Here is a 13283-nt window from a genome sequence, read left to right as displayed (position 1 = left end):
GTGAAGAGCCTTGGTCTGTAAAGGTCCGTTTTGTAGCCATTTTATACCAAGCAATGCGTGTTGTGTCTGAAACTACGAGTGACATTTCTAACTGTAACACGGGCTACGTCTGTTTTATAATTGCTAGAGATGATGAAACACTCTGGGGCAGACAACGGGTTTCTACTTGGACCAGTAAGGGGACACTAGGTTCGATTCACTGGAGCCAATGATGTCACCATTGAGGGGGTGGCATGGGCAAAGAAACAAGACAACAGTTGTAAAACAATTACCTTTTATATCAAACATAAACACATGACAACAAAATTATTATCACGACAAACACAGTGACAAAAAGGTAAATAAATCCAATTTAGTCTCAACCTCTTAGTTGACCTTTCCTTCAAGCAAAATAATTGGTGATCACCTTTCTCAACACCGGTGTGAGTTTCTTTTTTTTTCTTTCAATCTGAATGAAATAACTAAGCACAAAATGTTCTTGTCAACTCCTGTCGTACAAAATAAATTCTTCTAAACATCACCAACACAAATAAAATAAAATAAAGTGCATCAAATGTAATATACTGTATGTTCTTTGGTTGGCTCGCCACCACCACTGTACCCCCTTTTCCAGCACTTGGTAGAAGTCAGGGCACCGTAATGGAATCCACTCCACTGAAGGCACGCTAATCCCAGCGCTGTCCTCAATTAGAACTCCACAAAAGACCCGGCCTAATAGGGCCGAGAGCACACGAGCGCCGGCAATAAAATAACTACAGTAATTAATATTAAGTACTTAATTCCAAGTACGGTGAGACGTTAATTTTGACATTCATGTACACTCACCAGAAGAATGTCGAATGAGACTCCGACGACGTTATACGGTCGGCGATATCCCAGCGGTACGGAAAGCTAACGGCTACGTTAGCCAGGCACAGTGCTCGAGGTCTAAGGAAGGTGACTACATTTTAGCAACAAGTGATTTTAAACGAAATGCGCATAACACGTTCAAGCCTCTGAGCACACTCACTGCGTAGAATGACTCTCTTTTTCTTCCGAAACACTTATTTACAACAGTCGAAGAATACGTCCGTTCGCGTTCAGGTCCCGTCAGAAAAAAGAGCGAGATAGGTTGCGCCGCACGTTCGTGACGTCACGAAGGTGAAAAACAGCACCTCTCATTCGCTGACACCCCACTAGTATTCTGTGCCCTGATTCGTTCGGGCCACGGCAATATTCAGTTCTGTTTAATTAAGCAAATTTTAACGACGCTACTCTTTTAGTCAATATAGATTTTGGTTAAGTCCACTCCCCATTGCCTCATGCCATAATCCGGGTTACACCCTCCCCCCCAGAAGGTGTGCACGTCTCGGAACACCTACACGCATGGTTTTCCTTCAGCATTATATCATGAACAACGCAGCAGTGTGGCTGCAATGTTTCCGCAATAACCACGCTCAATTCATGAAGAAGAGCTTTCGCAGCAGTGAGCAATGGCACTCCTAACTGAGCGTACTGCAATCTCTCAGGCGGTTCTCCGTTTCTCTGTGAGCGTCGGACTTGATGACATTCCTTAGCATCATCAAAAAGTGCAACAGGAACTTCTCCGAGGGGAGGGCCGTTGTTCTGGGATTCTCTATTACTGCCAATTGATTCATCTAGCATAGGTGGGGTTTCGATCAGGGCTCCAGCACTCTCAGACGGGTGGTCGTCCTCTACGTGAATCTGCGGGACTTCTGGCTGAACAATTTCTGGCCCTATCTCAAAACTTGGAAGGTCACTCAGCTCAAGGGGTTCGCCCGTTGATTTCTCCATTGTGGGGGGGTCTGCTTTCATGTGATGATCAACCATATCTTTTGAGCAAGTCTCGACAGTCTCATTCCTCTCTTCGTCCTGCATCATCTCAGCCACATACTCTCTTGCAGCCTCAGCAACCATGGGAGCAATCCGCTCTTTCAACGGAAAATTCTCTGGAACCCTGCCGCTGCTTGGCTGTTGCCACACTCCTGACTGTGTAGGGTTGGTGCTGATAGTTGAAGAACAACCAGGCAATTGAGGCAAATAATAGTGGCAGTACTCCTGATCTTCTGAGGGGGCATCATCATCATCATCATCTGGTACCTCATCATTGTCTGAAGTGTCCCTTTTGGTTTGGCTTCTCGTCAGCGGCCTCCTGACAGTCTGCCTCTCACATCTTTCACCAGTGCTGGCAGGTAAGAATCCACAGGGCAACAGCAAATCCCTATGTAAAGTCCTCTTTGGACCCTCCTTGCCTTCAGGACGCACTATGTAGACAGGAAGGCCAGCCACTCTTTGAACCACCACCCACACATCGGGCTCCCATCTGTCAGCCAGTTTGTGCTTACCCCTAATTTTCACATTCTTCACTAGAACACGATCATTTGACACTAGTGTAGATTCTACAACACGTCTATCGAACCGAAGTTTGTTCCGCTTGGCGGTCTTCGAAGCATTCGCCATGGCCAGTTTATAGCTCTCCTCCAACCGACCTTTCAGGTCCTGCACATACTGGGAGTGTGATTTCCGAGAAGTACAAGCAGGGAGGTTGAAGGCTAAGTCGACTGGCAGTCTCGGCCGTCTGCCGAACATGAGTTCATAAGGGCTGAACCCAGTCACATCATTCCGAGTGCAATTGTAAGCGTGCACTAGGGGTTTGACAAAATCTCTCCAATGAGTTTTGTCCTGGTTCTTGAGAGTGCCCAACATCTGCAGAAGAGTGCGATTGAATCTCTCCACAGGATTGCCCCTCGGATGGTAAGGTGTGGTTCTCACCTTTTTGATGCCTGCTATTTGACACAATTCCTGGATAGTGCGTGATTCAAAATCTGGACCCTGGTCACTCAACAGTTTTTCTGGAAAGCCATAATGCACCAGGAAATCCTCCCATAAATACTTAGCCACAGTTAGAGCTTTCTGGTTTCGAGTGGGGATGGCCACAGAATATTTTGTGAAATGATCAGTCAACACCAAGATGTCTTTGATACCGCTTCTGTCAGGATCGACAGATAGGAAATCCATGCAGACCAGTTCCAAGGGCCTTGTCGTCTCGATGTTGACCAATGGTGCAGCTCTCTCAGGCTGGGCTTTGCGACGCACACAGCGTTCACATGTCTTAATCTTCTGTTCCACATCTACAACCATCCTAGGCCAATAAAAGCGGGATCTTACCAGATCAAGGGTTCGCTCTAGGCCAAGGTGGCCAATGTCATCATGCAGGCTCCGTAACACTACGTGCCTCAACTCAGTTGGCAAGGCTAACTGATGGACAGTCTGTCCCTGCTCCTGTCGGGTTCTGTAGAGCACACCCTCTCTCAGTGCGAGGCGATTCCACTCTCGTAGCCACAACGCCAAAATCGGAAGCTCTTGTCTTAACCTAGGAGAGGGTTGGCTTCCAGACTCCAGATGCTCAATCACTGTTCTCAAAACAGTGTCATCCCTCTGTTTTCCTGCCAATTCACGCATGGTAAAGTGAGGGACAACAGGAAGCCCGTGCGCACACTCCCGTTGGAAACTCTCGGGCATGACATGAGCATCAGTAGTGAGAGACTCCACTAGGGCGGTTGATGGACCAAAACTTCTCTCCTCTCCATGACACCATTGCACTTCATGTCTTTGACATATGGCTCGTATTGCCTCAGGCAAAACTTTGCCGAATCCGTCCTGTTCGCCCATGTGATTCAAAGTGAATTGTTGGATCCTTTCGGCCTCCTTTCTTGACACAGGGTCATCGTCAAGCTCCGCGGAGGGTAGTCTTGAAAGTCCATCTGCATCTTTGTTCTGACTTCCTGCACGATACTGAATTTTAAACGAGAAAGTGGACAAAGATGACAGCCATCGGTAACCTGCAGCATCTAATTTTGCAGAGGTTAGTATGTAGGTCAAGGGGTTACTATCTGTGATCACGACAAACTCGGCTCCATAAAGATAGTCACTGAATTTAGTGGTGACTGCCCATTTCAAAGCCAAGAATTCCAATTTATGTGCTGGATATCTTGACTCACTTCTTGTCAATCCTCGGCTTGCAAAGGCAATTACTCTCATCTGCCCATCTTGCTCCTGGTACAAAGCCGCACCCAGTCCTGTGGTACTTGCGTCAGTGTGGAGGAGGTATGGAAGTTTGGGGTTGGCAAAACCCAAAACAGGGGCACTTGTGAGCTTGCTTATGATGTCGTCAAAAGCTTTTTGACAGGCTGCTGTCCACCTTGTTCCAAAATCATCTTTTAATCGAAAATATGGCATGTCGGCTCTTTGTGGTTTTTCCTTTCCCTGCTTCCTGACTGGTCGGTACCCCGCTGTGAGCTCGTTAAGAGGTTTCACCACCTGTGAATAGTCCTTCACGAACCGCCGATAATAGCCAGCGAATCCCAGGAAGGACTGCAGCTCCTTTAAGTTTTTTGGCACTGGCCAGGTCTTGAGCGCGCTTATCTTGTCGGGATCGGTCTCAACACCATGTTGCGAGACAATATGCCCAAGGTATTTGACAGATGTCTGGAAGAATTTGCACTTCTCGGGGGACAATTTCAAGCCATATTCTCGCACCCTTTCCAGGACTTTTAATAGCCGCGTCTCATGTTCTTCAAGCGTGTCAGAAAATACAATAAGGTCATCAATGAAAACAAGCACCTCTTTCCTGTTCAAGTCAGCCAGGCATCGTTCCATGAGTCGTTGAAAGGTACTGGGGGCATTTGTCACTCCCTGTGGCATTCTGTTAAACTCCCAAAATCCAAGGGGACAAACAAACGCCGTTTTCTCCTTGTCCGCCTCATCCATCTCGATCTGATAATATCCGGATTTCAAGTCCAGAACTGAGAACCATTTTGATCCAGTTAACAAAGAAAAAACCTCTTCCAGATTTGGTAGAGCATAAGCATCTTTGATGGTCTGGGAGTTCAACTTCCTGAAATCAATGCAAAGCCTCACCGCACCATTCTTCTTCCGCACGACGACTATGGGCGACGCAAATGGAGAGACTGACTCACGAATAATGCCCGAGTCCAATAATTCCTGCAGATGTTTCCGGACGGCATCCACATCCTGTGGATGGATGGGCCTTGCGCGATGCTTGAATGGAGTATCATCACTCAGTCGAATACGATGCTTCACTTTATTGGTGCAGCCATAATCTGAGTCATGCAGAGCGAAGACTTCGGGCATAGAACTCAATAATTTCACGACTCTGTCTTTCCAACTGAGCGGCAAAGGGGAATTACCAAAATCGAGGTCAAGCTTCGCACTGGGGCAAGAGGCGTTCCTCACAGCCTTCTCAGGGCCCACAACCTGCTGAACTGAGTGGATCTCAGCCAAAACAGTTCTGGGGGAGAGTCTGATATCGGTCTCGGTTTCATTTTTCACCACAACTGGCACGTGGTATGGTTGCTTGGTTGCTAGCGTGCAAAGGGAATTGGCAACTCGTAACCCCTTTGGGAGGGCGGACTCCTTAGGAGCCTCCACCGTGGCCCATTTCCCATGGTGAACACTGCTTGTGTGGAAAAGACCATTGACAACAACAGTGTGACCAGCCGGTATCACATTGAGATTATTCATGGGGGCCCTAACCTGCCCCAAGGTATCGATGCTTGCTCCCACTCGTCTGACTTCCAGAACTTTGAGCACCACCCCATATCTAGGGACAGAAGACGATGGCTGCTGCCCATGGCATGTGATATAGTCAGTGTAAAGGACGTCCAGAGTATTGGTACCGATGAGGATCTGAGGCGAGGCACTCATCGCGGGAACCACCAATGCTAGGGTTGGGACTTCAATGATATTTCCAACGAATTCTTCAGGAAATGTCAAGTCCAATTCTATATACCCTAAATAGGGCACGGCTTGGCCATTTGCCCCCTCCACTTCTAGTTTGATGTCTACTAACTCGTTCAAAGACCTCAGATGATGGTGGGATAGATCACGCTCATAAATAGACTGGGGAATGGTCGTCACTTGCGACCCAGTATCGAGAAGGCACTGATATTCTTTTTGATGAATGATAACTCTTGCAGTGCATTTAGCACCCACCAATCCAGGGGGTAACCTGGAAAAAGACCTCTGTATGGAGGTGCACTTCTTGTCAACTTTCATGGATTCATTAGGGCTTCTCATCGGAGTTGATTCGGCAGCCTCTGTTCGCCCTGACACAGAGGCCCCCATTAGTTTAAATTTCTTGAGCAGGGTGCACCATTCTGCTGATCCCATTCCTGCTGACTTTTTCTTAAAGCACGTCTCTTCTCTTCAACTAGAGAGGGCTTTGGCTCATCTTCGCAGGTTCTTGCCACATGACCGTCTTCGCCACAGCGAAAGCAATACCAGGGTCGAGGTCGGTCCACAATCTCATTCCGGGATTTCAATGTTACATTTCCTCTTCCATGTCTTAAGGGCTGCTTGGACTGCGTTAGCAGTGCATTAACTTGGGTCTGTAATGTGGCAATCTGTTCTTTTAATACCCTCAACTCAGTTGCTCCCGAGTAGTCACTCTTAGTCGGCAAATACGACGGCTTCACTTTTGTGAAATGAGCTTGAACGTCAGCGAGTTGCGTCTTCACTCGTTTGAGTTCATCCGCTTCAGGCAGTGAGGATCTGACGAGTGGGGGGTTTGCAACATGCAGTGCGGCTATTTGAGCCCGCATGTCCTCCACTTGAGTTCTTAGCGATGCGGTGTCGGACATGTCCTCTTTGGGTACGGCACAGGTAGCCATCTGACTCAATACAGTCTTTGACTTTGCTGAGTGAGAACAAGGTTTTTGCAGTCCCAAATGCACCTTCTTGCGAATTTCTTTTGCCTTTACTTTCTCTTCTTCTGTTCGAATTAGCACCACAAGTTCGGCAAAAGTGGGGGGTGAGTGTTTCCGTCGTTCCAGCTGGAGGTCAGCAATTAACCCATCCTCCCAACACCCCCTGCAGAACTGTTTCAAAAGGTAATGTTTTTTTTTGGTGTCAGGTAATCCACCGCGCCGAATAACTGCACTTAGGACACTCTGCAGTCGGTGAAGGTATTGCGAGGGCGTTTCATCACTATTCTGCAGGGTTCCCATGAATTTAGCCAACAGCTCTTCTCCATCTTCCACTGAACCATAAACAGAATCTAATAACAGGAGGTACTGTGCTGGGGAAGCTTGAGGGCCGACCTGCAGAGCGACTTCAGTGGCAGGAGGCAGTAAACTGTCCAAAATTTTACGGGCTCTATGCAGATCAGATAGGGACGGATCAGTCAACAATAAGTCCACATTCACTCTCCAAGTTTCATAGTCTAGCTCATTGTTGGGACGGGGGGTTCTACCTGAGAAGGGTCGAAATCGAAATGAGGATGATGTGGCATCGCTGGATCGCACAACATGCTCAACCACCATTCGTTGCACAGCATGAGGATACACATCTTCTTCGGAGAGAGGAATGTGAGTCGTCGGCGACTTGCCTCTGTCGCCCCGTTCAAAGGGTGGTTGGAGAGGTGAGGGGGAAGGTGGGAACACAGTTGGCAGGCTCTTGAATAGTTCGGTCGGGACCGAACCCAGCACCGAAAGCGGGGCTTTTGTCAGACTCATAATAGGCTGGCCCTCTTCATGCCGAGAGCAACTTGGATTTTTCTGGCTATTAGGCTGGGGGTTGCGACTACTACCAATCTCTCTGTGAGCTGGAGACGGTACTCCCTCTTCCCTTCCAACCCTATTCAACTCATCCTGCAGCACCTCTCGGAGCGGTTTTCCACTTCGACCCGCAATTGATCTCAATTCTTCAAGATAACTTCGCTCTGTGTCCCCAACTGTGGATGTGCACACAGCATCGAGGGCACGTACCTGCAAGTTGACATCTTCGAGGTGCGGACTTGAATGTTCAAGAGGCAGTAAAGGCCTGATAGATTGCATCGCGGCACGATTTTCAAATTCTACCACGAAGTGTTGATGGAATTCTGAATTTGTATCGTCGATAAAGATCACTCGCTGAATGGGACCATGACTGGCCAACAACTTCTCGAGGTCCGGATCTAATTCAGTTTGGGTTAGCCCACGAATAATGACAGAATTTGAAATGTTCACACCAGCATCAATGATTATGTCCATTTTCTTGTTTCAATGCTTTTACCACCCCTTCAGTCGCTTGGCTCCTGGCTGGCTCGCCAAATTTGTAACACGGGCTACGTCTGTTTTATAATTGCTAGAGATGATGAAACACTCTGGGGCAGACAACGGGTTTCTACTTGGACCAGTAAGGGGACACTAGGTTCGATTCACTGGAGCCAATGATGTCACCATTGAGGGGGTGGCATGGGCAAAGAAACAAGACAACAGTTGTAAAACAATTACCTTTTATATCAAACATAAACACATGACAACAAAATTATTATCACGACAAACACAGTGACAAAAAGGTAAATAAATCCAATTTAGTCTCAACCTCTTAGTTGACCTTTCCTTCAAGCAAAATAATTGGTGATCACCTTTCTCAACACCGGTGTGAGTTTCTTTTTTTTTCTTTCAATCTGAATGAAATAACTAAGCACAAAATGTTCTTGTCAACTCCTGTCGTACAAAATAAATTCTTCTAAACATCACCAACACAAATAAAATAAAATAAAGTGCATCAAATGTAATATACTGTATGTTCTTTGGTTGGCTCGCCACCACCACTGTACCCCCTTTTCCAGCACTTGGTAGAAGTCAGGGCACCGTAATGGAATCCACTCCACTGAAGGCACGCTAATCCCAGCGCTGTCCTCAATTAGAACTCCACAAAAGACCCGGCCTAATAGGGCCGAGAGCACACGAGCGCCGGCAATAAAATAACTACAGTAATTAATATTAAGTACTTAATTCCAAGTACGGTGAGACGTTAATTTTGACATTCATGTACACTCACCAGAAGAATGTCGAATGAGACTCCGACGACGTTATACGGTCGGCGATATCCCAGCGGTACGGAAAGCTAACGGCTACGTTAGCCAGGCACAGTGCTCGAGGTCTAAGGAAGGTGACTACATTTTAGCAACAAGTGATTTTAAACGAAATGCGCATAACACGTTCAAGCCTCTGAGCACACTCACTGCGTAGAATGACTCTCTTTTTCTTCCGAAACACTTATTTACAACAGTCGAAGAATACGTCCGTTCGCGTTCAGGTCCCGTCAGAAAAAAGAGCGAGATAGGTTGCGCCGCACGTTCGTGACGTCACGAAGGTGAAAAACAGCACCTCTCATTCGCTGACACCCCACTAGTATTCTGTGCCCTGATTCGTTCGGGCCACGGCAATATTCAGTTCTGTTTAATTAAGCAAATTTTAACGACGCTACTCTTTTAGTCAATATAGATTTTGGTTAAGTCCACTCCCCATTGCCTCATGCCATAATCCGGGTTACACCACCACCTGCTAACAATAACAAATACTTCCTGTACTAGTGGGCAAGTAAAGCCAGTGTGGTGGTTGCTGTTGCCATTTCCGAGCTAAGCAGTAGCGGTGGCTGTGGCAGGCTGAGGTTGGATTAGACTTTTGCGGAAGGCTTGTTTTCATTGTAGTGAACCTCATTGTGAGGCAAGGGTGGAGGAAAGGATTTCGTATAACACAACAGGGGGACTATTCTTTGTAGCGGGAAGCAGAAAACGGAATGTCTTTAATGCGTGACGTTTTTTCACACTAGGGGGTATTTCCGCACATTAGGTTTCGTTGTAGAGGAGTTTCACTGTTTTGTATTTTATTGAGGAGTTTTGGGGTTATACCTTAGACCAGGGTGCCTAATACATCGATCAACAGGTAGCTCACGGACTGGTGCCAAGTCGATCGCGAGGGGTGTAGAGTGAAATTTGTGTGCGTGTTATGAATATACGTATTTTGTGTGAATGCACACTGCACCCTTAGCATTCTATCAGTCTCACTTTCACAAAAAAGTATTTCAAAAATAAAATAAAAAAGCAGGTCACCTTTAACCTGCATCACCTGTGTGACATGCATCACCGGAAGTTGTTAGCGGTCAGCAGTCTGTAATTGCAGCTTTCGATCTCTTTTATTGTTCTTATTATTCTCATTTGGAGTTAGTTTGATGTACAGTTCACAGAGGGCACTGGCAAAGAATGGCAATATGGAAGCAGCGCTTTCACAACAGCGGCAGCTGTAACAAAGTGCTTTAACAAAACAGTTCACATAAAGTAAAATAATAAACATAACATAAAACACGAACATAAAGTAAAATAATGAACACAACACATAACATAAAACACGGACAGTCGTGCAGTCCTAACCACTTTTCCCTCATGCGCTTTGTTGTTTAAAGCAGTTTGAGATGAAAGAGGAGAGAATCAAAGTGTCCTTTCACCAGTGGATCAGAGACGTCATGCTCAAAATGTGCACACGTTGGCTACAAGCTAAGTTTCAAAGTCAACAAGAAGCTGTAGCATCCACTGACGAAAAAAAGAGATTGGTTCACTTCTCCTGTCCCATGTAAATCCATTTCAATCTCAAGCGGTGACTCTCAGTTCCAATTACGCATCTGCGCTCCGCGCCGACGCTCCTCTCTCCTCATCCTCAACTTCAGCAGCCATTCATCCAGCCGCACCAACGCCGACTGTCCAACAGTCCGACATCTCCATTGAACAAACCGGGGCTGTAAATGCTGCCCATTATAGGCGCAAAAAACACAAGCGCCCCAGGGCTGTCCCGCACCGACAGTCAAAGGCGCAAAAAACAGAATATAGTCCTCCAGGTCCACAAAATAAAAACTAATGTTATGATGACTCACCATTTACATTGCGATGCTAACACTGTTATTGCCATCTTGCCGACATGATTGGTCATAATTGGAGCCAGATCAGGGTTTACCATTATAAGAATGGACCTTGTGGTCACTAGTGAACTGAATATTTCTGGGGAAAACTGAAATGCAGAGCTATATGCCTTTATCATCCATCCATCCATTTTCCGAACCGCTTGATCCTCACTAGGGTCGCGGTGGGTGCTGGAGCCTATCCCAGCCATCTCCGGGCAGTAGGCGGGGGACACCCTGAATCAGTTGCCAGCCAATCGCAGGGCACACAGAGACGAACAACCATCCACGCCCACACTCACACCTAGGGACAATTCAGAGCGTCCAATCAGCCTGACATGCATGTGTAACCCAGCCTTGATAAGGCTGTTATTTTATTGTTTGTTCTGGAGGGTGATATTTGTTTGTGATACTGCTGTTTCCGAGGGACAATGAACGCACCGCACCGCAGCGCTCGGAGCGAGGACCCGTTAGCGAGAGAGACAGAAACATTCTCGCACTTTTCCCAGGCGGGTCGAAACGAAAGAACGATAAATGAAAACTAGTCCTTGAACCTCTACCTGTACAAGATAGTAAGTTAAATCCTGTGGCAATCTTTCTTTTTTTCTTCTCAAGGCAAGAGAAGGGTTTAGAAGCGATAACGTTCCTGGTGAGTGTTTTTTGTTGAATATGTCCGATTAGCATTTCTAGCATTCGATTTGTAACATAAAAAAACAGTCAGGAATGAAGTTGGTGAAAATGGAGATTGTTGTTCTGTTGATGTAAGATATAACTGTGCCGTTATAAAAGAAAGAAAAAGGGATAAACCACTGTACCGACACGTGCGCTCCATAGCAAGTGTATTAGCATCGAGCTAAGCTAACGTGCTCACGGCGAATAGCGCTGTGGCCTTCGTTCGAGCCAACTTTAGAAAATCGTTATTTTCCCTAGCCGATTATTGCCACGTTTAGTGAATGCCTTGCGCACTTTGTGCAGGCTGTTTTTTTTTTGGGACTCATAGACCATCAGAAGATTGGACTACGTAGTCTGGAGATTGGATGCCACGTGGGACGTTGGTGAAGGACATCTTGGACTTCAAAGCCACCCGTCCGCTGGAGGGTGGTAGGACAGTTGAAAGGATTTCCCTCTTTTTTTTGTTGAATCTGAGATCTCAGTCGTTTTTTTATGGGTCAGATCTGATACCCAAAAAACAATTGATAAGAACTGATAACAATTTAACTTACTGTATGTTTTTTTTCCATTTCATCTTTATGCATTCTGGTTCAGTTTCCCATCTACTCCTATTGTAAATATTCACCCAATATATTTTTTTATAAAAACCTCAGTCAGTGTGTCTTCTTCCTGTTGGAGGTTTCCCCTTGACTCTAACTAGAGTCTGCTGTTGCCAATCTCGCTGTGACTTTAAGTAGTGCACCCTAACTCAAATAGATTTGATAGATTGACACACTTCCCCTTGACTGACAACTTAATAGAAGGGTGCCACTAGTAGCTGCACCTAGGGTGGCTACACATGTTTTTGGAATGTGGGAGGAAACCGGAGCACCCGGAGAAAACCCACGCAGGCCCGGGGAGAACACGCAAACTCCACACAGGGAGGCCGGAGCTGGAATCGAACCCGGTACCTCTGCACTGTGAAGCCGACGTGCTAACCACTGGACTACCGGGCCGCCCGCCTTTATCATTAACTCATTTAATTCATTTTTTCTCAAATTGGGAGAGACGTGACCAATTTGATACATTTTTGAAGGCCTATAGAAAATGGAGCTCTGTAGCTATATAAGCCTGGCACCTACCAAAAGAAAATGTGAATCATCTTCTTTCATCAGAGCAAGAGACATTTCTACCTTTTACCATTCTTTAGTAAACACCAGTTGAACATTGGTCAGTGTCTTGAAAATATTCATTTCCTTTTTGTGAAAGGATGCATTTCAAGTAGAACTTTCATTTTGATGCAATTTTTTTTCCAGTATTATCCAAATAATGCTTTCTGACTAAATGAAAATATGAACAACACCAGAAAGGGCACTTGAATTGCAAAATAACCGTTTATTGCAAGAAAAACACTGTTGATGCATGAACTTTGCAGTCACTTTTCATGTACGCTGACATTATTTTTGTTCTCACCACCACATTGTTACACACACACACAAGCACACACACACACAAGCACAAAGCGCACGCACGTATGCATGCGTCTGTGTGGCCCAAGATCTGATCAAAGCCACTCCTGCCATCTAGTGGTGATTTATCATGCTGACATTTCCAAAGCTTTTACAGTATACGCATACTTATTAGCTGCGTGAAGCCCTTTATTGATTTTTTTTAATTAAAAAAAAAAGAAAGAAAGAAATCCACCAAAAACGAATTTTTACACGTTGGCATTAAGTGACATAATTTTTGCAAATGTAATTTTACATTTTGGTTTTAAACTGTTTATTGTATATGTTAAATTGCTCCATGTTCAGCACTTTGTATGCAGCGATGGCTGTTCGAAAGTGCTCTATAAAAACAATTGAATTGAATTAAATAAGTTCATGTCAATT

At 45.8% G+C, this 13283-nt stretch overlaps 1 protein-coding gene across 3 annotated transcripts in view; it reads left to right on the top strand.

Moving 5' to 3' along the window:
- Positions 1 to 13283, top strand: part of LOC147200870 (receptor-type tyrosine-protein phosphatase gamma-like) — a 365530-nt gene that overhangs the window by 350183 nt on the left and 2064 nt on the right. The window contains exon 29 of one of the 3 annotated variants that reach the window (XM_086118199.1): positions 11716 to 12064. The exons of the other annotated variants lie outside the window; for them this stretch is intronic. Within the exon in view, the coding sequence (XP_085974325.1) occupies positions 11716 to 11799 (84 nt within the window). The 3' untranslated portion in view covers positions 11800 to 12064. Of the gene's footprint in view, positions 1 to 11715; positions 12065 to 13283 lie in introns of those variants that run through there. 3 annotated transcript variants of the gene reach the window in all.

This window comes from Hippocampus guttulatus, chromosome 8, assembly GCF_054856545.1.
Source record: "Hippocampus guttulatus isolate MCC_2025c chromosome 8, RoL_Hgut_1.0, whole genome shotgun sequence".
NCBI classification, from domain to species: Eukaryota; Metazoa; Chordata; class Actinopteri; order Syngnathiformes; family Syngnathidae; genus Hippocampus; species Hippocampus guttulatus.
Note: the sequence above shows the minus strand (reverse complement) of the source record. Positions and strands in the feature narration are given on the sequence as shown.